The sequence below is a fragment of the Rhinolophus sinicus genome, chromosome 17, assembly GCF_057876585.1.
Source record: "Rhinolophus sinicus isolate RSI-liver-muscle chromosome 17, RSI-T2T, whole genome shotgun sequence".
NCBI classification, from domain to species: domain Eukaryota; kingdom Metazoa; phylum Chordata; class Mammalia; order Chiroptera; family Rhinolophidae; genus Rhinolophus; species Rhinolophus sinicus.
The window spans coordinates 107,347,715-107,374,987 of record NC_142517.1 but is presented as its reverse complement, the minus strand read 5'-3'; the positions used below and the strand labels follow the sequence as shown (position 1 = coordinate 107,374,987).

The 27,273-nt window shown below is 43.6% G+C and overlaps 1 protein-coding gene across 1 annotated transcript in view; it reads right to left on the bottom strand.

The window, feature by feature from the left end:
* The window catches only part of SLC9A9 (solute carrier family 9 member A9), a 572,969-nt gene that overhangs the window by 119,420 nt on the left and 426,276 nt on the right, over positions 1 to 27,273 (bottom strand). The window contains exon 13 of the mRNA XM_074334001.2: positions 2,361 to 2,412. Coding sequence (XP_074190102.2) covers positions 2,361 to 2,412 — 52 coding nt within the window. The remainder of the gene's footprint in view (positions 1 to 2,360; positions 2,413 to 27,273) is intronic.

The window sequence follows — 27,273 nt, the reverse complement described above, 5'->3', positions numbered from 1 at the left end:
AACAAACAAAAAAACCCACAAACAAACCAACAAACAAAAAACCCCAAACAAAAAACTGTCCAGATGGAGTGGCAGCTGCATGGATACTGTGGTTTGTTACTTGCAGCCTGAGCCCACTGTTTCCTGTACTTGACATGGAAGATAAAAATTAATCCAAGGTATGGAGAAAACCACTTTCTGAAAGGTAGCTACCTTGGTAGCCAAACATTATCATGAATAAGAACATTTCCGGGACACTTCTTAAAAGTAAAAGTATTTTTAAGCAGTTCAGTAGGAACCATGCAAATTATACTAAGATTAGTTCGTTAACATTTACGTAGCTCTTTATGTGTACTGTACAGGAAGCCCCAAGTGAGAAATTTCTATTAAAATATCGTGGCCTGTGAAGTTTTGTATCACTTGAGAAGAGAGTATGATTTTTCCCTGTAATGATAATAATTTAGTATATTACTGATTATTATTTCTTTTTTCCCTCACTTTGGCTGCCAGAAAGCTTACTTGTGGTTCAATCATAGCAAGCATATAGGACCTTGTGATCTACTTATTCATGATTGTTTTCTCTCCATTGGTTTTGATTTTCTGCTCCTATTAATTTTTCTTTTACTGAATTTTAAAATTCTTTAAAATATTTTACTATACATGGTGGTGTTAGCTGCCTCAAATTCTTCATAAAAGAAGATAGATTTACCTAACAATTATTAGGCAGTTTTTATAGATACAATTTTACTTGATTGTCATAACAACCTGGAGAACTAGACATTATCATTCACATTCTACAGAGAAACTGAGATTCAAAGATGTAAAAACCTTGCCTAAGATCCAAATACCACATAGTTTTCAATGTACTATATTGCACTATCTCATTTCTCCAACAATAATAGCAACAAAGTTTTCTACTGGTTTAAGTATCTTCAGGTAAGAGCTACTACTGAATTAACAATGCTGTGAATGAGCTAAAATAAAATACATTTAAATTGTAAAATGAAGGAGTTAGGCTAGTAGGTAATCTTACCAATAATTACATGTGATTGTAAAATATTAGGCAATTAGAGGAAGATAAAGAATTTTCTTACTTTATCTCTCTCTTTTTTTAAAAAAAGTAAACAATATAAGAGAAGGGATATTTTTAGATAAAAGTTTTACTTGAAAGTAGAAGACTGGATTAGTTGACCTATGTGACATGACAATCCTTTGTGAAAATCCAGTACCATCAGCCCTCACTACCTGCTCATCAGTCCACCAGTGTACAGAGATGGCTTTGATCACCTTTCTCAGGTCACCGGGCTGGTCTGAATCCCAGGATGCTGGCACCCTGGCTGTGCTCAGTCCTGCAGTTAGGTGTGTTTCCTGGGCAAAGACGTCTGTGAAAACAGCACCAGCCTGGCCTTGGAACACGTGACAAAAGTATTCAAAGAGCACATGAGCCAGGATCATCACTCACTTAACTTCCAGCCCTTTCCGCAGAGCACAGGATCCTTCCTTCTCTATGTCTGTGTGAAACTGGAAAGCAGTGGCACTAACCAGTTGGGCCCTCTTGATGGTACTGTAGAGAAAAACCACGAACTAAAAGAGAGATGGATCCTCTTCAAATTCTGACATGATAATAACACAATTCTTTCGGCAACATCCTTATTTACTGTGTTATTCTATCATGTCTGTCTACTTGCCACACTTCCCACAATTGTTTAAATATTGAGTTAAAAATGACTAATGCAAAATTGCCAATAGCATTTTCCACTATGATGTTAAGTTCAAGTCCAGAATTTAGAGAATACGCTTCCCTTACTTGAGGGGACAGCACGTAGTTCTGAACAATTTTCCCTGAGGATTTTCAGGTCTTTGCAGAGAATGGTTGCTCAGCTAAGTCAGGAATGGCTCACCTAGATAGCTCTGCTGTGCTTTTGCAAAGTTTCAGTCTTTCTGTACAACTAGACCTGCTGAATGAGAACTCATGCAGGAGAAACAGGTCCATTCCCTGGGTGCCTAACATGCATCCGATGTGCACTGAGTACATTTCACTGAGATTACCTGGCTAGCAAGTTTCCAGGCAGGGGTGTGAGCTGCAGACCGCCTGATTCCAAAAGCTGCATTTTTCCTCCTACACTGCAGGTTCCAGGCTTCCTGCTGCTACACAGAGGACGTAAGTGTATGCTGGTGCTAAGCACTCCAAAGGTTATGCAGTGGTTATTGACACCCTGAATTTTAGTGGATTTTATAGTCATCTGATTAGTTTTATCTGCAAAGGCAGCTGTCTTTAGAGCAGGCCTCTTGGCCACACACTGGAAAGCATGGAACAATTGCATGGAACAGAACTTCTCACATCTCTGCACTCTATGTACGCAGGGGCTTCTTTGACTTGCCTGGTGTGAAGAGGGCTCCTCCTTCAGATTTGCATCCAGGTCCACACCAACTCTGTTAAAGAAAACAGAAAACTGGTAATAGCTTTGTTGCAGATGAGACGAGAGAGTCATGTGTGTCAGATCACCTGAACCAAACACAATACAAAATCAGAGGAAAGGTTTGGCAGAAAACCAACCAACTTCTTCCAGAATCAAAAGAACTTCAAACAGATTTATGGCAAAATGAGAACTGCACAGCTGGGCCTCCACATAGCTGGTGAAATGGAGCACCAACAGCTGTTGCTCGCTGAGGTCTTTCCCGGCGAGAGCAAGAGCCTGAGAACTGGGATAGGAGTCCTTGGGGAAAAGGGCCTCTGCAGCTGGAAAACAGGGATCCTGGAGGGAAGGCTGCCTGCTCCCTAGTCAGGACTCACTGACTAAACTGCGCTGGGAATGGGGGGTGGAGGGGATGGGAAGTCAGGCTGGAGTAGTAGGTGGCTCTCCAAGACAGAAGAAAACCCTTATCCTTTGTCCAGAAACTCACCTAGGCTGCCAGTAGGGAGGATCTCGGTTTGTGGGTCATGAGGTTTATACAGGTTTTTTTTTTTTTTTTTTTTTTTGGGGGGGGGGGTTGTTAATACAAAAATACAAATACAAAATTAGGTATGAAAATGACTTTAGAAAATAAATTACAAAAAACTACATACTTTTAAAATCAGGCAAATACAATAGATATCTCAAAATCCAGGCAATACATATAATCTAAGTAACTAACTGCCTGACACACCTCTACAAAACCTTTTTCCTGTGTAAGTTCTGCCTGCATACTTTGATGCTCTATAGTCTATATGATCACTATCATTATGATACTGGTTAACAAGACTGATTCAAATTATTGACAGATGGGAGGCATTAAGCCTGCCTCCTTCCACACAGACACGCCTGCTGTGTGCATTACTGTTACAGGTAAATGCCCTGCAAGACGAGATTTCTGGTAAATTTCATTTCTCAGAACTCGCAGAAACATCCGCACGAGTGCTGCACTACTGCATGGATTCCTCAACTTCGCTTCTGCAGGCCGTGGTCCTGGGAACCGGATCCTCCGCTTAGCATTTCACACACCTCAGGGTTGGAAGAATTTCCCACAGACTAGCTTCTGGTTCGGAGCATTTCAAGCCTCGTTTTCCCTCCGCTACCCACAGACTTCTGAGGCCAGGTGCTATGGGACACGTTCACCTTTGAGTCGGCCTGTGACACCGTTTCTGCGTTCTGCTCCTGCACTGGGGTGGTCGGCAGTGACTTGCCCGTGCACAGAAGTGATTACGGGGCCACCCAGTCATGTCACACCAAAGGCCAACTCAATGCATTCCCAATTCAACTTCCCCTTAAGTTGGACCCCCTCAAATGCCCACGGCCACTCCAGGGCCATCTGACCAGAGGAGAAGTATGATGAGGGGAAGTGTAGTGGACAGAAACAGTGCTTGCCCCAACTGTGGTTAAAATACATCCCTTTTGCAAATCTTACAAAAACATAGGACCGTGAGAACACAGGGCCAGCGCTCTTCCCAGGGTCTTGGAAGGGCCAGAGCAAGCGAAGTGCCTGGAGCTTAAACTTCCTCTGCTCTGGAGCGTGGGTCTTGCCTGCGTGGGGCGGGGTTGTGGGGGAGGGGTGTGGGGGTGGGCAGCTCAGGACCTCCGACACCTGGCTCAGGCTGCCCTGAGATGTTCCTGTGAACACCACAGTTTCTAGAGCGCCAACTCCTGCTCCTGTAAACACTTCAGTCCCGTTTCAGTTCTGTTCTCTAGGAGGGGAAGGGTGAGAAGCTGCCAGTCGGGCAGCTGTGTGAGCATGTGAAAAGGGCAGAAGTGGAGTGACAGCCTGTTTAAAATACCTCTGATTCTCCAAAACTGAGTGTCCTCTGGGCATGAGTAGCCCCTTCTCTCCACCCAGGGGGTGAGATGAGTAGCTTTTTCTTGTATTCTGAACGTTGGCCTTCAGGTAATGGGAAGGGCCTCTGGAGGGGGCTAACCTTCGATTCTCTCAGTGTAGACAGAACTATTTGATCCATTTCATTGAAGTTAGCGGCAGAGAAGGAAGGGAAAGGGAGGAGAGAGGGAAAGGCTGTGAGTGAGAAAGGAGGAGGGCAGGAGGAAAAGAGAGAGGGGAGCGAAGGGCAGTGCTTGATGGAGGGTAAGGCAGGGAGGGGAAGTAGTGAAGAGAGAAGGGGGTTAGGACAGAAGGAGGTGAAGGGAGGGATGGGTGGGCAGAAGGATAGAGGAAGGAGCAGAGGAAGAAGAGCGGGGGGAGACTTAAGGTCCAGCCTCCCAAGGTGGACCCTCCCAAGGCGCGACCTTGAGATACAGTGGTCTGAGTCCAACCCCGATGAACAATGGGGTCCCGGCTGGAGGCCCCGGCCCTCTCTCTCATGGGGCTAGGCCATCTTCGCACCTCTGGCAGCTCTGATGCTGGCTGATGCTGGGAGCCCCCTAGGAGCCTAGATTAGCACCCCCTCCCAGGGCTACCCGGCACCCATGTAGGCTATGACTGACGAAGGTCCTCATGTTCCCACACTGCTGCATCTGTTTAGGGCCGTTTTCTCATTCTCTGTCTAGACAACTGGAGAGAATAGAAATCAAATTTCACAAGGTAACCAATGTGTAAAGTTTGAGGCAGTACATGCTAAAGTTTCCCACTAAAATATAGGCTTTCCTCCTCAGCAGCAATCAAAGGAGACATTTCTAGTTTCAATTATTCTGGCAGCCAGATGGAGCTAAGGAATGACGGCCGGCCGGGGATTAAGTTCTTCAGTTTTATGTGGGACTTAGTGGAAAACATCTCAGAGGCCTGAGTGACAGAGCCAGGAGCAGGGACACACCTCCTCCCTCCCCCACCCCCCAGCCCCAGGTCACGCTAGGTCAGGTTGCTCCTGGGGCCAGTCCCACAGCGCTTCTGGGCCGAGAGCAGACTAAACATCTCAAGTGGCTTGAGGACAAACTCTGAAAGCTATTTTCCTCCTGGGCATGTGGGGGTGAATGAAACAGACATGGTCCGTGCCCTCACAGGCATACAGTTTGGCAGGTTTCAGTAGAAAAATCTTTAAAAATTTATTGTAATTTAAGTGCTATGAAGAAAAGGCACTTAAGGACGATGTCTCCTTTCACTTGTGATTCTAGCTCTCTTGATAAAAGTTGTTCCAAAATATATTCTCTTGCCCCCTGCTTCCTTAAACAGAATATGGTGGGGACACTCGAATCTTCCCTGGAGGTCTCGGTATCGCCACTGGCTCCATAAGGCTGACACTCACTGAGTATAATGATTTCCAAGAGATACATGAACCTTTTATGCCCACATTAAATGGACCCCGGCTACTAATCTTTTTCTTTTTTAAATTCTTGTACGTGCCATTAGAATGCCTGGATTGCCTGCCTGTCTCCTTTTCAGGTAGTATGGGACTGATACTCAAATTTGGCACTTTTTTTTCAAGTTTACAACACACACACATGCACATATACACATACACACACAAACACATATAACAAAATAATAAAATTCTAACATACAAGGATTTACAGTAAAATGCAGGTGTTCCCTGCCCCACCCTTGCACACCCCCAAACAGGCTCTGCATTGCCTCTGAGGTCAATTTCTATCTTCTCTCCATTGTGATATATAAACTGATATCAAAATGCTTGGCACACACACACATTTGGTGAAGCCAGTGTGCCAGGTGCATCTGTATCTCTTATTCTCCTGCTCAAGAAAGCAAGTCAGAAATGAAAGTGAGATTCATGTAGGGTTAACTTGTATCTGCCTACTTTTCTGCATAAAAGATCATTTACATTGATTCTTGAGAGTTTATTAGAAAGAAGACATGATGTCACCTGGCTAGTGGTGCCATGGGTGTATAGAGTGGCTCTCCAGGTGAGGTCACAGGTGTTTGAGATGAAGCCAAGCCTCCTTAGGTGACATCCAAGGCTCTTTAGCACCTTTCCAGCAGAGTTGAGCTCCTCTTTCTGTTGGTCTGATCTGGACACAGTGCCCTAGGGCTGGTAACTGTATCTGTCCTTGTTTCTAAACTTCAGTACCCAATGTGATCGCTGAGTTGCAGCCCTGCTGGGATCTGACAGTTCCTCTCCCATCGGCTGAAGCTCCTCTCTCAAAACTCCAGCTGGTGATTGGGGCCATGTTGGCCAGCCCTGGGCATCTGTGGTGCTCCACCTCCTTTCCTGAACTCCCTACTATTGCCCCTCCCCTTCTGATGACCATGTGGACCACCCATCTTATTGCCACATCTTGGCTCAAGTCCCCCATCACTTACATTTTCACTGACTTGGACTGCCAGTACCTGTACACCTTCAACTCTGTTCTCTGCTCCCAGACCGGCAACCCTTCTGTGGCACCTGTGATCCCTGCTCTGGCTATGGCAACCCTCGTTCACCCTGTGTTCACCTGTGCAGTTATATCCAGCTGTGCGGGGTGAGCTATTGCTCGGCATGATATGCTAGCCCGAGCTGGAATCCCAGGACTGAGCACTGCCCTGCAGCTGTGGAGGCTCAATGAAGCCCAGCTGTGAAGTGTCTCTCACTGCTGTGTGACCTGCATAACTCTCTGTGCCTCGGTCTCCTCGTTAGTGCAATGGGGATAATAGCAGGCCTGCTTCCCAGGGTTGTGGTGAGGATTAAATGAGAAAATACTTGTAAAGTGGTTAGCTTAGGGCCTGTGTCATGTGGGAGACCCTGCTCGCTGAGCCATTTGTTGTGCGGGGCGGCCTGCAGGGTCTCAGCTCCCGCTCCCCACATAAGAACGCAGGATGTGGTGAGGCCAAAAAGGAACACCCACGGAGCCATAGGTAAGGGAGTCATACCACTATGGTCTCACTGGAGGCTGGGTTCACATGATGTGCGACCTGCTGTCCGCTTTGCTGCCAAACGACCAACTCTCCTCGACCCTCCTCAACTCTCCTCCGTAGCCACGGTAGCTATATTAGTGGCCAATGGCTCAATAGTTACAGCTGACGGCCGACCAGCCACAGCTGACAGCCATCTACTACCCGAGCCAGCACCCCTCCATATGAGACCGAGAGCCTGGAAACTGCTCTCTGGGGCTCTGTCCCCACAGCCTGGTACCTAGTGAGCTCTCAAGAAATGTCAGCAGCTATTGTCGATGTTATTACTCTTACTACTTTCATTCATATCAGTGCTTTTTTTTTAAAATTAGTGAGGCCAGAGCCAAGTTCTGCGATGCTCAGTGCTCAGCAATTTGAGAGATAAACCCTCCTACTGCCCAGCTCTGCATTGAACAATCCTTGAATACATAGTAACAGCTGCTGTTAAGCCATAGGGAGTGGCCGGTGTACAGCAGGGGTTCTGGTTTCATAGTAAATTATCATTTCTACTTAAGGAGGCCGAACTTCTCAGATTGAAATTTATTTACAATTTATTGGTGGTCTAGGAGTGGGTGAGAGGGGAACAAAGAAGGAAAGGAAGTTGACTGAGGAGCCAGGGGAAGAGAGGGAAAGGTAGAACTGGGCAGGCAGACAGCAGAGCAGGAAGGTAGAAAGGAAACTACAGTATAATAAACAATGGGTGCAGCTGGTGGAAGACAACTATAAAGGTGCCAGCAGCCTTAGGATAGGGAAGCCAGGTAGCAGAGGAACAACCACACAACCCAGGAACATTTTTCAAAATATAGAGAAATGAAGAATCAGGAAAGGATTAAAAAGCAACTAAAAAGGCTGGTTAAAATTTTATACGATGTTTTGTATTCTTGATGTCCCTTTTAGTTCTGAGTCGAGTGCTGCCTCTTTGGTAATGGACATGAAAGCGAGCTTTGCATGTATTGTTTAATTTTCAAGTTCCAGTTCCACCTTCAGAGCAGAACCCATTTCTATGCACCATAATGCGCTTTCCTTCCTATCACGCCTCCATTCTGGTGAATTTTATTAGACATAAAAAATCTTGGGATGCTCCCATATCCAGCTATGGCCAAATCGAATGCTCCAAAGTTTGGATTTTCTTAAAGGAAAGCAAGGTAAGTAGCTAACAAAAGGCTCACTTTCCCATTAAAGCCCACAAAATCCATCCTGATCCTATCACTTAGCACCTCCAGAAAGGCAGTGAAATATTACTAGGGTTTATTCCCATCATGGGAATTCCTATAGTCTTAGATGCAGTTTTGGTTCTTTTGAACACCCTGCTGACAGGGGTGGGTGGCGGGGGAGGACAAACCACTTCCTCTAAGAGCTGTATTTGATGGCTAAATGTGAAAAATGACATTTTCATTAAGGGAAGAGTGACTGGACATTGAGCACATAAATACAGCAAGACAATGGAGGAGTCTGAGAGACATTTGCGGAGGTTTGGGGACTTTTGTGTATCTATTAAAACATTACATAGTGTTAAAATCTGGTACTTCACCCCACCCCACCTCAAATATATTTTGACTAAATATTAGTATAGCTGCGTATGGCCAAAATTAATCTAATACAATCATTCAAATATTTTAAGTTTGTTTTGGAGAAATAAGCAAGTGAATTAAAATAAGTGGAAAATACAACTGTAAATCATACTGTTATTTTAGGGTGGTGCAGTAATTAAGAGCGGGGACCGTGGAGCCAGACTGCATGGGCTCCAATCTCACTTCTATCATTTATTACATTTGTAACTTTGAGGCAAATTACTTAACCTCTCTAAATCTCAGTTCTTTCAACTGTAAATGTAATAAGCATATATCTACATTATGGCTTATTATAAAGATGAAATGAGTTAATACATTAAATTATAATATAATATTGTGTTATATTTATATGTACTATATGTATATGTATATTTGTATGTATTATATGTATATGTAAAATATTGGCTGCCACCTAGGAAGCACACCTGAAATATTAGCTGATGTTCTTGTTATTGGTGTTATCATTAGAGAGAAATAGATGTACCTTAAATTGATTGGCAAATACAATAAGTAAAGCCAAGAGTAGATTTTCTATAAACAACAGACTCTAAGATATAAAAGTCAATGGCAGGATTCCTGCCATCAATGATACAAGCTCTAATAGGGAAGCCAGGCGTTGGAAAGAAAGAACTACAGTATGGTGAGATACACATTGCACACAGAATTATTTGAACACACCACCAAAGAGCCAATCCAGATGGGCTGTAGAGGGATTGGGTACATTTCACAGAGGAGCTGGGTATTGAAAAGTGAGTGTACTGTAAGTGCCTGGCATTAAGCTTTAGACTGCCGATGCATCCATCTCGAATAAATGTATTGCCAGCTGGACTACACAGCTACGTACTAGCAAAACAAACAAGTAGGAATTAGGCCACCCCCCCCCCCCCATAAAACCACTTCTTTCAGAAAACCCCGGGGTAACCTAGATAATTGACTGCTTGAGTCACCCTGCTTCTCCCTTTCTTTGCCTTCTGCTGTAAATTAGCCAGTAAAGAGTGAACCCATGAAAACCTGAACACCTCACTCTTGGACCGTAATAGAAGCAGAGCCCCAGGTCCTCACTTTCGCTCTCTCTTTCTCCCTCACTCTTGCTCTTTCTGTGGCACTCACGTTCCTACTCTCTCTCTCTACGTGGGACCTGCTTATTCACTTTACGTGTTGCCCCCAGAAACTGCAAGTCATAAATCTTGTTCCTCAGAATTCTCTGATGGTTTTTGGAGTGCCTCCTGCAATCGTGGCAAAAACCAGCAGGGCCCGCCGGGTGGTGGAAATGTCTGTGGGGTGCAGTACAAGTGATGGGCCGGGTGAGTGCCTCCGGCATTCTTAGCCAACGGCCTCCTTGTCAGCGGGCTGAGATGACATATAGGAGGATATAACATAAGGGAAAAGGAGGCGGTGGGTGGAGGGCACTTCAGGCTGCGGGCACTGTGTGAGCAAGTGTAGAGAATCTGAGAAGAACAAAATTGGTTCGGGGTAGGGTAAACAGTCTTGTGTGGCTCAACTGCAAGGGTTACTCATATTGAAGGGAGTGGAGCTGCTGTGGGTGAGATCAGAAAGTAATTTGAAGCCAAATTATGAAGGATCATGAATGTTATGCTTAGGAAAAATTTTTTTCTCTAGGCTATAGGGGATGAAATGATTAGATTTATGTTCTAGAAAAATCACTGGTGGCACACATTTTGGTATTAGGAAACTGGAGGTATGGAGGTCATTTAGTAGACTACTGCAATGTGTCCATTAGAGTCTAAACTAAGATAGTGGTGGTGGAGGAGAGATTTGAGCGATGTGTGCATGGTGGGGTAGTATGGGGGAACGTGAAGGACTGACTGTGGAGTGAAGGAAAGTATTGAGATGTTTCTGAGTTCCCCCTTAGGACACCTGAATGGCTTGTCCCTGCCATTACCCATGTGATGGGCGGAGGAGAAGCATGTGTGGGAGTTTTCCCCACTAGAAAGATGGACCTAAAGCTCAGGGTCAATAGGGTTTGAGCATTTTCTTGTGAATGAAGCAAGGTCACAGCTCTTTTCATTCTCATAAGCTCAAGAAAAAGAGCCCCCCCCACCCCCAACCTCCTTTATGAGTTTTGACTATTTGCTTGTCTGAAGTAGTTTGCTTGTTGAGACCAAACAGTCAAGTCCAAGGAATAAGGGAGGAATAATGGGTGTTTCAAAGCCAAGATCAGTAGACTGGGAATATTTGTATTCAAAGAAGCTGGAGAAAGGTATGTCACGTTCAGTATCTGAAGACAGTTTGGATATCTTATTTAGGAAGGGCTACAGAGAGCTGGAAGAAAAGATGCTTAGGAGAGTACTTTACCATCATCTTGGAGAGAGGTGAACATTTTCTGTGGCAGCAGATGTAGAAAAATTTCAGTTTGGATTAATATGCACTAAATGAGATGGCACAACATGGGAGTCATCCAGTGTAGTCAGTGTGGGCTCAGGGAAAGCAACGTCCTCCCAGTTCATGGATACTTTCAAGCAAAGGATGATGGACCGTATCAGAGGTGCTGTGACAGCAAACCCCTTGTGGTAGCAACTGGGTAGAGGATCTTACACTTCTATTAGACAACTGGAGTTCTAGAGCACAAAGCTTAATGTGTACTCAGAGACAACTCTGCCTTTGAATTTAGGGAGTGACAAGTTGAAATATCTTCCCGTGAAGTGAAAGAAGAAAGGGAGGCCCGTAATGTGGGGACATGAAGTATGTGATATGACTGTGAACTCCCAAAGACAAATAAGATACAAGTCTGGGGATGCTGCTGAGAGCACAGCTGCCCAATGGGTTTCCACCAGTGCACCTGTTGGTCAAATGTATGCTCTGCCACGTCACACTTTATCACCAATAGGACTTGTCTGATTACTCACTGAAATGGCTGGATCCAGGGTTCATGTGATGTGACATTCCTGTTGGTGTCCCAAACCTGCCCATGTGACATTTGTTTTTCTTTCAGAGACTGACTGTGGAACAGATTCCATAGATCACTGTCAGGTCCATCAAATTAAAGGATCCGATCACTCTTTAAGTCTTTGCTCCCACAGTTTGCTGAAAATACTAGGTAACAGCTAACAAGAGACATACAGCATAATCACGAAGAGTTAAATACCCTGAATAGCTGATCCCACGACTTGTATGACTATAAGCAAGAAGTTCTGCCTCACTTTCCTTTTTCATAAAATGAAAAGATGAATAGTAACTATTTCATAAGGTTGTTGTGAGATAATGCCTGCCCAGGCTCAGCACGGGACCCAACCCGGAAACAGCTCAGAGCAGTGGCTGCTGCTCTCCTTGTGGTGGCTGTGGATGTGTCTTTGAGATTTAGGCCTTCTGAATAGAGTTAAGTGACTATCTCCAGCATAAGAGTTGTGTTTACTTCCTCACCTGATCTTAACATCGATTTTCCTTGTGACTTCTGGCTCCAGTGGAGGCTTATTTACAGTGTAAAGACTGAGAAGAGTAGGTGTGCTCTGGATGTGTAGATGAGCCGTGGGGACGGTGTTTATAATGTCTGTCAATTTAGAAATACACTTGGGGAAATATAAGTATGCTGAAAACATTATGTTCTTTGACAGATAAACACCAATAAACAAGTACACGTCGCAAACAGAAGTACAGATATACATCCTGTTCCTCGAGTTTGGCAGAACTTCCTCTGGGTTTGGAGGGCTTAGTTCCGCCAAGATGTAAGCGAACGTCAGGCTACAGATAAGAGTCAGTTAGAAAGTGGGTTGAGACTGAGTATGTAGACTAATTTGTTTTGACCTAAGCTGCAAGCACACTGACACCCTTTGGTGAGAAGACAGATGTGATGGCTTATCAAGGCTCCTGGCCTTCCTCCCCTGTGGTTTCCCTCTGGGTGCGCTGCCTGGGCCAGAGCACATGCCCAGGAAAGCTCTGGAGTGTTCACTTTTAAGTGGATTAACTTGTTTAAATTCCAGTGAAGATATTGTATGGGAAAAAAGAGGGACATTTTATTACCGAGTACAAAGTAGCTGTAAGAGTCTGATTGTATGTTGGTGTTAAACCAAAAGTGGTTGAGGATAAATCCCGGACTGTCAGAGGTCTCAGCAAGAGGCAGAAAAGTGAAAACCTGGAAACTATTGTGCTTACAGTCATGCCTTGCTTAACGATGGGGATATGTCCTGAGAAATGTGTTGTTAGGCGATTTTGTCATTGTGTGGACATCACAGAGTGCACTTACACACCCTGCATGGTACAGCCCACTGCACACCCAGGCATATGGTATAGCTTGTTGCTCTAGGCTACCAACCTGTACAGCATGTTACTGTGTAGACAATTGTAACATGAAGGTAAGTATTTGTGCTCCTAAACATATCTAAACATAGAAAAGGTTCATATGATGTAAAATATGATGCAAAAGATTTTTAAAAAATGGCACACTTGTACAAAGGTACTTAGCATGAATGGAGCTTGTGGGACAGGAAGTTGCCCTGGGTGAGTCAGTGAGTGAGTGTGAAGGCCTAGGAGTTACGAGTACACCAGTGTCCCACCAGCCCTCCCCCTTGTTCCCTCTGACAGTGTCAGAAATAGAACATCAAAGTTGTCAATGCTGTTCCACAAACATGGAGGTGGGCTGGGTTGATTGGAAATATTGAGGAGAAACTGGCTGGGTGAGGCATCAATCACCATAATAGTGACTGTCAGGAGGGAATGAAAGGGGATCTGAGCATCAGTGGGAATAAGAAATCAGGATGGACAGATAAAGGGATATTGGGGTGATTTGAGTTTGGCTATGGCATGTTGGAGTAGTGGTTACATTAAGGAACTTTGTGACACTCATAAAAAGAGAAGTTGTTTAACATTGAGAGGGTATAGAACCAAGGACTCCTTATTTTGACTTTGGAAATTTGTTTTTGGTTCCATGGACCCAATCTGGCACAAAGGGTTCTCTCTGGCATTAAATTGATGGAAGAAATAAAACTTATCTGTGCTTTACATCATTACAGCCTGAAAACCTTTCCAAAGTGCAGGGAGAGGCTGGCTCAAAGCTACCACAGAAAGCTTTTACTAAGTGGCAGTGGCACTAAATACTTGTTAAGGTGGCTCCTGTGGACCTGTGTCCTTGTATAGGATCTTTGTCCTCAACAGAGAATTTACAGCAGTGTGCTCTGCAGACCATCAGGCTAGATCTGAAAGGGCTGTAGCGCCCCCTCAGTATAGCACTGGAGGGACAGGCTCCTGTGCGCTGAGAAAGGTCGGGGCTGACTCATGGGGATGGAATTTGTACTCAAAATTGAGGTGCTGAGAGTGAGAGGAAATCTGCCAAGCCCCACACATACTGCTCCTGTCAGAGAAAAAAAAATCCTTCTGAACCACATATCCTTCTATTTCTCACAGGAAATTCAGTTCTATTATAATCTTATTTATTTATTTATTTATTTATTTATTTATTTATTTATTTATTTATTTATTTATTTTGTGCCCTTGGCCCTTGGCCTTGCATTTGTTTTTTACTTTTATTGTTTTATACTTTATTGACTTATTTATTTATTTATTTAGGCATTCAATATTATTTTATATTAATTTCAGGTGTATATCATAGTGGTTAGACATTTATATAATTTAAGAAGTGATCCCCTGACTAGTCTAGTACCCACCTGGCACTATGCAGGTCAAGTTTAGCTGCAGCCTGTGCCCTGCTCAGGGCCACCTGGTATGAGCCACAAATCAATCCACAGATGGCTACCACCTGAACTGGGCTTGGAGGTGCCTCAAGAGGGCAATCTGTGAACCAAGGCTAGTTATCACTAGTGCAAAGCTTAGGGTTGCTCAGCTAGTGGTACAGGACATGCCAAAGTCAGATGCTGCTTGTTTGGGTTTTGTGAATCTTTGAAAGATTTTATGAAAATCCACAGAATGAACTAAGAGCGGTTGTTCATACAAAAAAAACCACAGGAAGTGGCTTGGGTATGCTCAAAAGTTGGGTGGGGTGGGGTCTCAGGGAATCACTAGGTGGGGCAGATGAAAGGTGATAGCCAGTTTGATGGAGACTCAGATATGGTGTCTGTCTTTGTCTGTACATAGTGGGGGGAAGGCTCAACACAGAAACTATGGCTTCCACCAGCTCCCCTATCTGGAATAAAGCTGCCCCACTAGCCCTCACCCCGAAGTCAGACAACTCAATTCCTCCCTGTATGTCCCTAGTGCCTTTCAAGCTGCTGTCCCAGTGTTGGAGCTCAGAGCGAGTGAGTCCATCGACAAGCAAGTCCATGCATGGGTCCTTTAAGAGGAGTGCCTAGGACTGCAGCCACCCTCTGGCTCACTCAGCTACAGTCTCTGCTATTTTCCACAGCCAGAAGTTATGGAGACTTCTCACCCCAGCATTGGAACTCTGGGCTGGGGAGTCTGGTGTGGGGCTGGGACCCCTCACTCCTCTGGGCAGGAGGGCACCACAGTCAAGATATCCCTCCCAATTTTTAATCATCACAGGAGAATGTGGGACCAGCCCGTTCTGTGTTTCTGTCCCTCCTACCAGACTTGTGGTGGCTTATTCTGTATGTCTGTAGTTGTAGGGCCTCGACTTCAGATTATCAATGATGGTTGTTTTGTAGTTTAGTTGTAATTGATGTAGTCCTGAGAAGAGGTGAGCACAGCATTTCTCTACTCCTCCATCTTGACCAGGAATCCTCCATTATAATTTCATGGGACCACCGTCATATATGTTGTTTGTTGTTGACCAAAACATAGTTATGTGGCAGAATAGGATCATTTTGATGATACCAGAAGTGTATTTCCTTCCCAAACCATTCCAAACTATAAGGAACGTTAGATAGAACTGTGGCCTAATACCAGATCTTCATTAAAGACCACTCTTGGTGTGTAGTGTGGGTCTCAAGTGCCATCTCAGAGCAAGTCTTCACATTGTTATTCTTTGATGTACTCAGACTTTAGTGGGAAAAGACCTAGATGGATATGTATTCTCTTAGTGAAAGGAGTATATTCTCCCCAAGAGCAATCATCCTCAAAAATTAAGAATGGACTTTGACAATGAGAGGGAAATACATGGGATATACATTTCAGAAATCATAAAATTCCTCTGTGCATGAATCCAGGAGAAAAGTTGACCCAGCCTAATCCTAAGAGGAGAACAGAGCTTCACAAAATTGATGGAAGATACAATTCTAATGGCTGATTCTGAACTCTCCATTCTCATTGGCTTTACCTGTTAGTAGAGCAGGTAGTCAGTCTAGAAGTTGTTTTGAGAGGGCTACCTCCCCAAATCATAACCTTCTCTAACTTCTGGTGCCTGAACTTCCTTAGCATGGGATCAAGCTCTTCATTTCCCATTGAGATTCAGCCTGAAGGCAAGACTTGGGAGAGGAATATTTGGACTTGTGTTTACACAAGATATAAGTGACTGGATCAGACTTATTTCTGAGAGCAGAAAGAGGTGAAAACAAAAGCTCAAGGGCAAAAGGGCACCAAGGTATTGAGAGAGAGAACCATAGTGCATAGAAGTAAGGGAAGCAGACGGGTGAAAAGGCAGCTGGAGATGTAGAGTTATAATGGTGGCAGCTAACGTGTACTAAGTGCTTATGAGGTGTGAGAATATGCACTAGGTAATATTTATGCACTACCTAAAGCATATGGAGATTGGAAAGGGGAGCCGAAGTGAAGCTATTGTAACACCATTTATTTCAGTAATTAAAAATAAAAACAGAAAGATTTATAACCCATTTCTTTACCTTCACCATTAAAAAGCACTTGCAGCTGAATTCTGTAACAATTTTGTACCAGTAAATCTATTGCTCCTGGCTATCCATCACCAGTTAGTACAGAATTATTAACCATGTGGACTTAAAACATAAAAAAAAGTAGTCAAAGAAGATTATTTAACCAACACCAATACATAACTAATATTGAAATTAAAACAGCTTTGGGATAAATAATCGTTGTCAAAACCATTATTTAAGCCCATAATTGGAAATAGATTGTGATCCCTGCTCTACAAACTAACAGTAGAATTTTAGCCTCCTTTGGTTGGGGTGATTAACACTTTGTAAGATCGTGAAGTGTTATTAATAATTAATAACCAGCTTGGTGATATACACATATTTACTTTTTTAATGAAAATATTTCTTCCTTGTTCCCAGAAGAGAGTTGTCAGAAATACGAGTTCTAATATTGCATTATCTTCCTTTTTGTTAAAAATGTGTAAATATCTAAATTTTAAAAGGGAAATGGACAGGGTGAGATAATAGGTAAGCTAGGAAGCTGCTACTGCATGACTCATCAAAAGGGTAGAAAATAATTTTTAATTTCTTGTTGAGAGGGATTAAAGAAAATCACTGGAAAAATAATATTTTTCTCTGGCCAAACCAGCTGCTGTTAACAATGGGACTGAGGTACATGTTAGCAAGCAAGACTATATTAAAATGAAGTTAAATGTTTAAACTTTAAAAAATAAAAAAGCCATGTTTAATGCTAGAATTACATTAAAAGCTGTACCTTATTTTCAGAATCACAGGGTTAAAATCAGGGATGTGAGTGGAGAATTAATGAAAACGCCATTGGGAAGAAATCGTCTTAAAGCAGATGAGAAAGAGGAGGATGAAAGGAGTGGGGTAAAGTTTGCTGTAAAACATGTTTTCAAATCACGAAAACTACAGAGAGTGCACGGCATGGAAACAGAACTAGCATCAGTTTTGCAGACATGAAATAATGAGAGTTAAGTGAATGCACATGGCTAACACAACATTCAGGTTTCTTCAGTCTGTCATGAGAACAGCTTAAACATCTATTGTATATAAACTTATATTTTTCATGACTGTGGGGGCAAAGCCCCAGAAAGTAGTTTCCAGGCTCTCGGCTTCACATAGAGAGGTTCTGGCTCAGGTAGTAAATGGCCATCAACTGTTATTGCATGGCCGTCAGCTGTAACCAGTGAGCCATTGGCCACTAATATAACTACTGTGGCTACGCTAGCAAAAAAATGGGGACTAGCAAGAAGATGGTGGCTGAGCTAGCAAGAGCGGATTGCAGAGAGGCGGATGCCGCTAGTGAGAATATAGTGGTATGACTCCCCTACCTATGGCTCCGTGGGTGTTCCTTTTTGGCCTCACCATATCCTGCGTTCTCTTGTGGGGAGCGGGAGCAGAGACCCCGCCGGACGCCCCACATGACAAATGGCGCAGCAAGCAGGGTCTCCCGCACAACAATGACACTACATTATCCAAGTTCTAAGAGTAAATATCAGCTACGACTAGTGGAGTCTTTCATTCATTCATTCATTCCCTCCTTCACTTATTCATTCGTGCATGAAGTCCTGGTTGAGGATAGACCATGCCCATTCTTACATGTTAGGTATTGTGGTAGACATGAGAAATGTCATAAAGTCATAAAATGTCATAAAATGTCATACATCCTCGAAGTATTCACACTGAATTTCATCAAATCAAAGATGCCATTGATTATAAGGCACATCTTGACTTCAGATATGTTAAGATGTGAAAAAACTGTGCAGTTGGACTCAATGACACATCCACACAAAATAATGGAAATCCAGTGCTCAGTGCCAGTGCCAGAGTAGTACGTGCCCTGGTGTCTGGACATGTATATAGCCTGCCCGGTCCTGGTGGGGAAAGCCCACAGGGATATTTTTAAGTCTTTTAACAAAGTGTTCTTTTTATGCTTACTTACTAAGCGGTAATACATTCCCTTTCTTAATTCTATTGCACACAACACAATTCCAAGTCTATGGGTGACATTAGAGCTGGGACTAGGTGAGGCAAGGAAGGCGTCCTCTCTCCCAGTCATGTGAGTGCTGAGCAAGCATTTGCCAGATCCTGGAAGTGAGCACCTGCTTACGTTTTGCATCCTAGGTACCTCGTTTGCCTCACTCTAGTTAGTCCTACCCTGGGTAAAATAACCTCATAATTGTTTTCGCTGCCCTACATCTGGACCTTTTGGAATGGTGTGACTTTTTCCGTTTACCACTCTATATCCACCCTCTCTCCCTCTGCACACTGTTCTGGGCTCCCCGATGCTCACCAAGATGGCCGGCATCAAATGTGTTCTCTCGTCCTCTGACTTTGAGTTGGTTTTGGCCTGTGGGAAGCACCAGCAGGATATAGGAAGGAGGAGGGAGGGAGAAGACAGGGTACTCATTTCTCAGGCTCCCTCCCTGCCCAGCCACCAGGGTTGTGGGTGCCCCTCTCCCAAACCTCAGCTACTAACTGGCGGTCTTCTTTATGCAGCTACTCTCTCTGGGTTCTGGTCAGTACTGCCTCTCCCTGTCCTATAGGGTGGATGGTAACTGCTCGCCACTGATTTTAGCCCTGGGGTACCACACTATGTCTCCTGGTTTTCTTAAAACAAGCAATATTTATGTAAATATTCCCTTTGTTAACATACTCATCACATGGGGATCTTGTTAGCATGAAGAATCGGATTCAGCAGATATCTTAGTCAGTTTGGGCTACCATGACAAAATACCACAGGTTGGGGGGCTTAAACAACAGACAGTTATTTCCTCATGGTTCTGGAGGCTGGAAGTCCAAGATTAAGGTGCAGGCTGATTTGGTTACTACTGAGAGCTCTCTTCCTGGCTTGCAGATGGCTGCCTTCTTGCTATGTGGTCACATGACCTCTTCTTTGTGCATGGGTGGAGAAAGAGAATGCAAGCTCTCTCTTGTGGTGTATCTTCTTGTAAGGACATAATCCTATTGAATCAGAGCCACACCCATCTGACATCATTTAACTTTAATTACCTCCTAAAAGGCCCTATTTCCAAATACAGTAACATTGGGGCTGGGGGGGCAAGGGGGGTGACAATTCAGTTTGTGGCCTGAGAGATGCTGCTGGTCTTTGGATCACATTCTGGGCATCAGGGAACTAAAGTCTAAGGTCTCGGGTCCCATTTCAAGGCAGAGTGAGGGGGCTCAGTGATGAATAAGATGACACGTAGCTAACAATGTTAATAAGGTTTGTTCAGGGATTATGCTAATGAGATACCAGCACCGCATCACCTTTGTATGTAAGATGCCATCAAAGAGAGCATAAAGACTTGAAGAGAATCCCACAATGGCAGCTAATTCTTCAACAAATGACCCCCAGTAAAACGCCTTAAGCAGAGTGTCTTTTAAATATTTGGACCTTTCCTAAGCCATGTGAAATTCTCCAGATAATATGTTTCATGCCTCCAAATCTGAAAGTATATTACCAAAGACTCCTTCTCTGGCACATTATTAAAAGTTCATTTTCACTAATGTAAAGAGACAAAAACATCAGTACCATATAAGAAAAATAATCTTAGCACACAGAGGGGAAAGAAAACTACACTTGAATTTCCGAATTGGTACTTCAATTTACAGAGATAGTAGGTGCATCTTTAGAAAAAGGTGAAGAATTAGGATGTTTTCCCATCATTTTATTTGAACTGCTCATAAGCATCATATGAGCTAGGAGGAATGAAGATTGACCTTACAAAAGACCTGCATTAAAAAAAAAAATAGGGAAAGAAAAAGAAGAATGCCTCCCGAGATGTATTTCGACACTTTCCTACAAGGGAGCCTCGTTAATTCTGGGCTCAGCAGTACCAGTTTTCTCCAGTGATATGTCGGTGGTTCTGAGAATTTTGGATGTCTGTGCTTTTATTTTCCTTGAGCAAGAATTAGGCTCATTTGGATGTGAGATCAGGCAGTGGTGCCTGTACTCAGTTACCACTAAAGGCATTAAAACAAAGTAAAACTTTGGAGGTTTCAATTGTGAATTGTGTGATGACCTAGTATTTCTTTTGACAGAAAAGTGGCAGGCACAGTCATGGTTATCTGAACTTCCATGGCTTGTGCTTGGGAGAACGCACAGCATTCGTGGACACAGCTTCATGGCAGGAGCACCAAGCTGAGGTCCACATGTTGAAAGCATCCCTGGCAATCTAGAAGAGTGGCTTGGCCTCTCAGCCCTTTGTTGCACAGCTTTGAACAGAGCACGAGAAAGGTCTGATTAAAATCAGCTGCCAGCATTCAAAGTTCCCATTTCATTCACAGTTGAAACTTTCTCACCAAGGACTAAGTTAACACGAATCAGTGGTCAAGGATTAAGCCAATATACTTTGCCTGAAGCTACCCTCTGCATCAAAGAGAAAGTCAAGCTGACCTCAGTGCAGGCACAGGCCAGAGGAGAGTCTTCCCAGGAGGCTGGCTGCCTGGCTCTGTTTTTCCCCCAAGCGAATATTATCATTGACCTACTGCTTTTCCTAGAAGCTACGCAGGAAGGTGGACTTGGATGGCATCCACAAGGTTTGTTACCAGATTTGTTTGAAAGAGTTATCTGAATATGGAGAGATCCTGATCTGTGATTCTTTGATTTGATTTCCTAGGTCTAGAGTTCTCAGTGATGTGTTGCTGAGGTTCTGGGCTACAGGGGTGGGGTGGGGGGTGGGGGAAGAAGGGCAAAGAAAACATAAATTGAAGTGCTAAAGTCGTATTTAATGGTCTTTGGGCTGCAACTGTGAGGTTGTGGTTAATTTAGGGACAAGTCCCTGGAGAGCTCACTTGTTTCTGAAGTAGGGCCTTTGAATCGAATAATGAAAACTGGCTGAGGGAATGCTGACCTTGCTAGTTTCTCTCTGTCCCGCCCCCATCCTGTATTCCCAATCTCCTAGGACAGTCCCTCAGAATTGTAATCAAGGAGACGGGTGGAGAGGGTGGAGCCTTCTCTCACTCTGTAGCTTGGGCCAGACATTTCTGGGATCAGCCTCTATTAAACATATACATTTTTGCTTGTCATCTTGATATGCCACCTGCAATCCTGGACTGATATGGTGGCACAGGAATCTGGGGTGAGCGGGCATTTCCAGGTTTATAATGGGTCAGTGCCTCATAAGTGCCTTGCCCATCGGAGGCACCTCAAATTCCATATATTAGAAGTTGAACTTTGTGTTTCCCCTTTCAGTCCTCCTCCTTTTTGTCTTATTAATAGTATCACCTTCACCTCGTTACTCAGTCTCAGACTCTTCCTCATCTTTCACTCCTCTCCCTTCCTATTCTCTGCTTCCACACCAGGATCATTCCAGTTCCAGAACAACTTCTCAGTCTAGCTCTTCTTTTTGATACTGCTGCTTCTATTTCAGGGTTTCATCACTTTGCTGCAGAATCATTTCCATCTTTTATCCCATGGCATTGCTGCCAGAATTGTCTTCTTTCACACCTTGCTCTTCCTTTTCTAATTTCTCAAGGTGAATAGGTACATTTTATTTATTTTTAGTCTTTATTTTTGTTTTACTATGCCTAATACACTAAAAGCATGTAAAGCTAAACATTTTCCTTTGAGTACAGCTTTAGCTGTGTCCTATACTCTTTAGTATGAAATGTTTTCCTTTACTCTCTAAAGAACGTCAAATTTTAGCTAGGACTTACCTATTATACAAAAGATAATTTAAAAGATGTTTCTTAATTTGCAAGTAATTAATTTTTTGGTAATTATTTGTTGTTGATTTATAGTATCACTGATTATAATCAGAGAATGGGACCCATAATATTACTTTTTCTTTTCCCTGTCAGGTGAATGATACTTTGGCTGGATAGTATTTTAGGATAGTATTTTAGTAATTTTTAATTAATAATCCTTTCTATAGGTGTTCAGTGTTCTTTAGATTCTAGTATTTCAGATGATAAGTCAGTAACCTGTTCCTTCTGTCAGAAGATCTGTAAGATTTTCTCTCTCTCTCTTTGAAATGTAGCAATATCAGTAGAGTATGTCTCAGGTTTCTGTTTTTGTTGTTGTTTTCCTCTCTTAATGCATCCTCTCTAGGACTCAGCAGAGCTTTTAATCTGAAGAAGCGTGTATTTTTTCAGTTTAGGGACTGCTTTCTTCTGTTATTTTCTTATTACTGTCAATGCACTGTTACTTCACATCCTCTGGTGTTCCCACTGTTAACATGGTAGATCATCTGGATTTGTCTTCTAAGTCTCTTTTCTTGTTCCACATGATTTCTACTTTGAGGGCTACTTCTCTGTGTCTTTAGATATTTCTTTAACTTTATCTTCCAGAACATGAATTCTATTCTCAGCAGTAAGCATTCATTTTTTTTTAAATTTCTCTACTGAACTTTTAAATTTCAGAAATATCATTCTTTGTTCCAGAAAGCCTTTTCTGTGCTCTAATTATATCTTTGTTCTAATTACTTTTATTAATGTCCTCTTTCTCTCTCCCATTAGTTCTGCTATAAAGGAAGCTGCCAGCTCTCCATGCTCAGTCTAGTCTTTTTCCCTTTGGTTATAGAGACCCCATAAGTAGGTTGTAATTTTTCATTACCTACTCATTTGTGTGCTTTCTTGGTATTTGTACTGGTCAGCTTGTTGGGCATTCTATCAGTGATGGCAGAGTAGGGGGCAGGAGGCATGCCAGTGTCCATTCTGTGGGCTGGTGGCCAGCAAGCAGGTAAACTGTTACTTTCAGCCAAGGTGCCTATTGAATCCTCCCTCAGCAGAACAGACTGACACCAGTACAGCCCATCTAGAATGCCCCATGTATGTCCACGAGGGTGATTTGGTGACCTCTTTGAATTCCGTACTGTGGTCAGGAGAGACAGCCCCATTTGAAGGGGACAAACATCTGCCAGATGGGCTTCTTCAGGGAACCACAAAATCCAAGGCATTCACTTTGAGGTTCTACCTCTGCTGTTGGCCACCAGATCTTGCTGGCTACCCTGGAACCAGGAGTCCCCAACATGCTTTCTCCTTGATACATCCTCTGGATCCCGTGTCTAATCTTACTTTTGTTGACTCCAGAGATGGTATTAAAAAGATAGGGAAGAAGGGCCAGGCTTTCTCTCTGGCAACCACCTTCTTAGATTCCAAGTTATCTTCCTAAAGTGCAGGCATGACAATCTGAATAACTTCATTGGCACCCCATTCTGAATCTATATCGCAGTGGTCAGACCCTAAGCCCTTTAAGCTGAGACCTCCTCAAGCTGGACACATTGGGCCAGACCCCACACCCTGTGTGTCCTGTCATACTAGACTTCTCACTTTCTCTCAATCCATGCCATGTGTTGCTCCTTTTGTGCTGATATACAGGTTCCTTTCACCTGGAAGTGCCATCACTTTCCCAGTCTCTGACTTTTAGCATCCTTCTCTTCTCTAATTCAGATACCCTTTTTGACACGAAGCCTCCTTTGGAGTGTATTCCTTCTCCTCAGTGCCCCATGGTTCCTACTTGTTCTTCAAAGGAAGCACTGAACACAACCTGCCTTTTCTTAGATGATCCGTGTGTCACCTCTCTCCCTTTCACACCCCAAACCTTAAGTAACATGAGGGCAGGTTCCAGGTCTGTTTCATTTTATCTCTTCCCGCAGTGTTTTGCATGAAATGGGAGCACAAGCATTGAATTGACAATGAAAAGTGATTAAGCTAGACATGGGTGGACCGGTCCTGAGCTTTTCTTACTATAGGTGGGAGACAGAGCCACAAAGACCTGCTACAATTTAACAGAGGAACTGATGTCCTCAGCATCGGCTTACGGACTTTCACCTTCAGAAAAGGCCTCGAATCCCACAGCAAGGACTTCCAATGATTTTCTCCCACCACATGGAGGTGTCATTGTACAGGGTGACAAGATATAGAGCAACAGGGACTGTGGTCAGTCATAGGCACTGCATTTCACACAGAGCCTCCTTCTCACGTTAGTTAAGTAGAAGATGGCTGCTACATCAACGCCCAGCCCAGAGTTTTGTGCTCTTCAGAAAACCTGTCATACATGAGCCATTACAAAGATGAACTCTGAGGGGAAAATGCCTGGCACTTCAGGAAGTTTTAAAAGATGCATCATGTTAATAAACAGAAGGATTAGATAAGCAAGTAAGGTGCAGTCCTGTGGAATGCACAAGAACACTTGGGAGGTGCCTTTCAAAGGCGACTCATTATACTGAAGCAGGACTCTCTCTACTCAGGTTTGACTGAAGACTTGCCTCCTGGAGAGAAGCTGGACCCAGGACAGGGGAGCAGAGCTACTGCGCACAGGGGTTGTGTGGGAGGAGGGTAGGCTATGGGGGGAAAGATGAGCCATAACTTTCTAAAGAACCCTTTACCTGTCACCAGGCCTTTGTGTGACTTGGGAATGAGTGAAGCAAAACCTATTGGGTGAGCAACATCTAACCTTGACCTAGTCTAACCCTTTCTCTGCTTGGGGGCTCCTTGAAGTAGTGATCTCAAGGTGCCATTTTCTTGCTCTTGTTCTGGAAGCCATGTCAAAGACACTAAAATACAGAGACCAGTATTATTAGCTGTGTGTGTGTGTGTGTGTGTTTATTGTAAAGGTGTGCTAGCATGCTCCAAGCAGCCTTCCCTGGGCGAGAAGATCCTGCAGGGCTTCCTGGAGAGGAGCCTGTTGCCCCCTTTAAGCCTCCCGTTAAGTGTGCTGTCACTTTACACGGACTATTTAAACACAAGGGCTGGTGCCTCGCCCAGGGCCAGACACAGAGTCAGCTCTTGAAAAATGTGCTCAAAATGCAATAGTTAGTATTCGGTAGAAAGGTAGATTCAATCCATCGTTTCTTTGTTTTTGGCCTTCACACCATTTGTGTTCACAGTTGCATTCCACTTCCTCTTCTTGTCTTCACAGCCTCCTCACGACTATATGTATATTGTGGGGGTGCCCCAACGAATGTATACACATGACTTGTATTCATCTTTTGTTATCGGTATATATTGAGTATTACAATTTTAATACAGTTTTTCCTTTCTTAAAATGTGTATATATTCTTTTTGCACCTCTGTATATATGTGTGTATTTATATGTGTATGTGTGTTTGTATGTGTATGTGTGTATGTGATTATGTGAGTAAAGGAGTATATGCCTTTAGATATGTGTGTACATGTGTATATCTGTATATATGTCTGTGTATATGTGAGTATATCAGTGTGTGTAGGTGTGCATGTGTGTATATCAATATGTGTGTTTGTATTTTTTAATTGTGTGTTCATGTGTGGCTATGTCTGTGTATGTGTACATAGCTGTATGTATATGTGTGTATGTGTGTATATATATGTGTATATTTGCATATATGTGTTTGTTATGTGGGTATGTGTGTACGTGTATATGTATGTGTGTATATATACCAGATACTCATTGCCCACTACAGCCTGGCAATCAAGCCATTTCTAACAGGAGCTAGATTAAAAAATCTGAATGCCATCGTGCTGAGGTTTACTCTGATTCTTGCAGCATTGCTGGAGGAGGATGGGGGTGGTAAAGAAGAGACAGTTCTTTCAGTGGAATGGGATATAAGAGAATATTTGGGAATGTTGATGATAGCCATCTAGTCTAAAGGGAGATATTGGTGCAGGAAAAGTTGGGGGTAGCTAGTGGAAGTAAGATCTGAGAAGTGACAGAAGATAGAATCCAGAGCTCAGAGGAAGGGTTGTCTCAGAGAGGAGAATGGATAAGGCTTCCACTGGAGTAGGAGGCTCTTTCTAAGCTGAGTGACCCTGTTTCACTGCTCTCAGGACAACAGCAACTGTGGAAGCAGACTCTGAAATACTCCTTGCTAGGGATTGAATTGTGTCCTCCTGCAACTCACATGTTGAATCCCTAACCCCCAGTGTGATGGCATTTGGACATAAAGCCTTTTTAAGAGGTAACTGAGTTAAATAAGGACATAAGGATGAGGTCTTAATCCCACAGGGTTGGTGACCTTATAAGAAGAGGAAGAGAGAGAGATCTTTCTCTCCACCTGCACGCACTGAGGAAAGGCCATGGGAGGACACAGTGAGAAGACCCTTATCTGCAAGGCAGGATGAGGGTCCTCACTAGAAACTGAATCTACTGGCACCCTGATCTTGGACTTCCTGGTCTCCAGAACTGTGAGAAATAAATGTCTGTTGTTTAAGCCGCCCAGTCTGTGGTATTTGCTATGGCGGCGTGAGTAGACTAAGACATCCCTGAAGGATTCCTGCCATTGGTTTGTGGAACAGTAGTCGCCAAAGCCCAGAGATACTCTGAGTTCTGGAAAGCACACCTTGTTTTATGTGATGGTCCCAGGGCCAGTAGAAGACTCTCAGAGGAGGGACTATTGGGATTCTGCAGGCTCACTCTCCAGGGCGAGGAGCTCTAGTACATGCATTTCTTGTGCTTCCCTATTTGGCTAATTCCTGCTCAATCCCCCCACAAACGAAGCAGACCCAGCAGGAGGGTCAGTTCTGAGCACCAAGAAGCTGACATAAAAACTCATGACTCATTCATTATCTCTTTTTCCCACACCTGCTACCCAGACCTCGTGGTGAGGCTGTACCAGGTAAAGAGTCCAACCTCTGGGGCAGGTGCTTGGGTTCATCACTCGCTGGGGCTGTGACCCAGGGCAGGTTAGCTAACCTCTCTGTGCCTTTGCTTCTTACCTATAACATGTGGGCAATAATCATACCACATACCTTTTAGGCTTATTGTGGAGGGTCAAGAAAGTTTGTTTATACACACACACACACACACATATATGTAAACATAGATATATGTGTATATA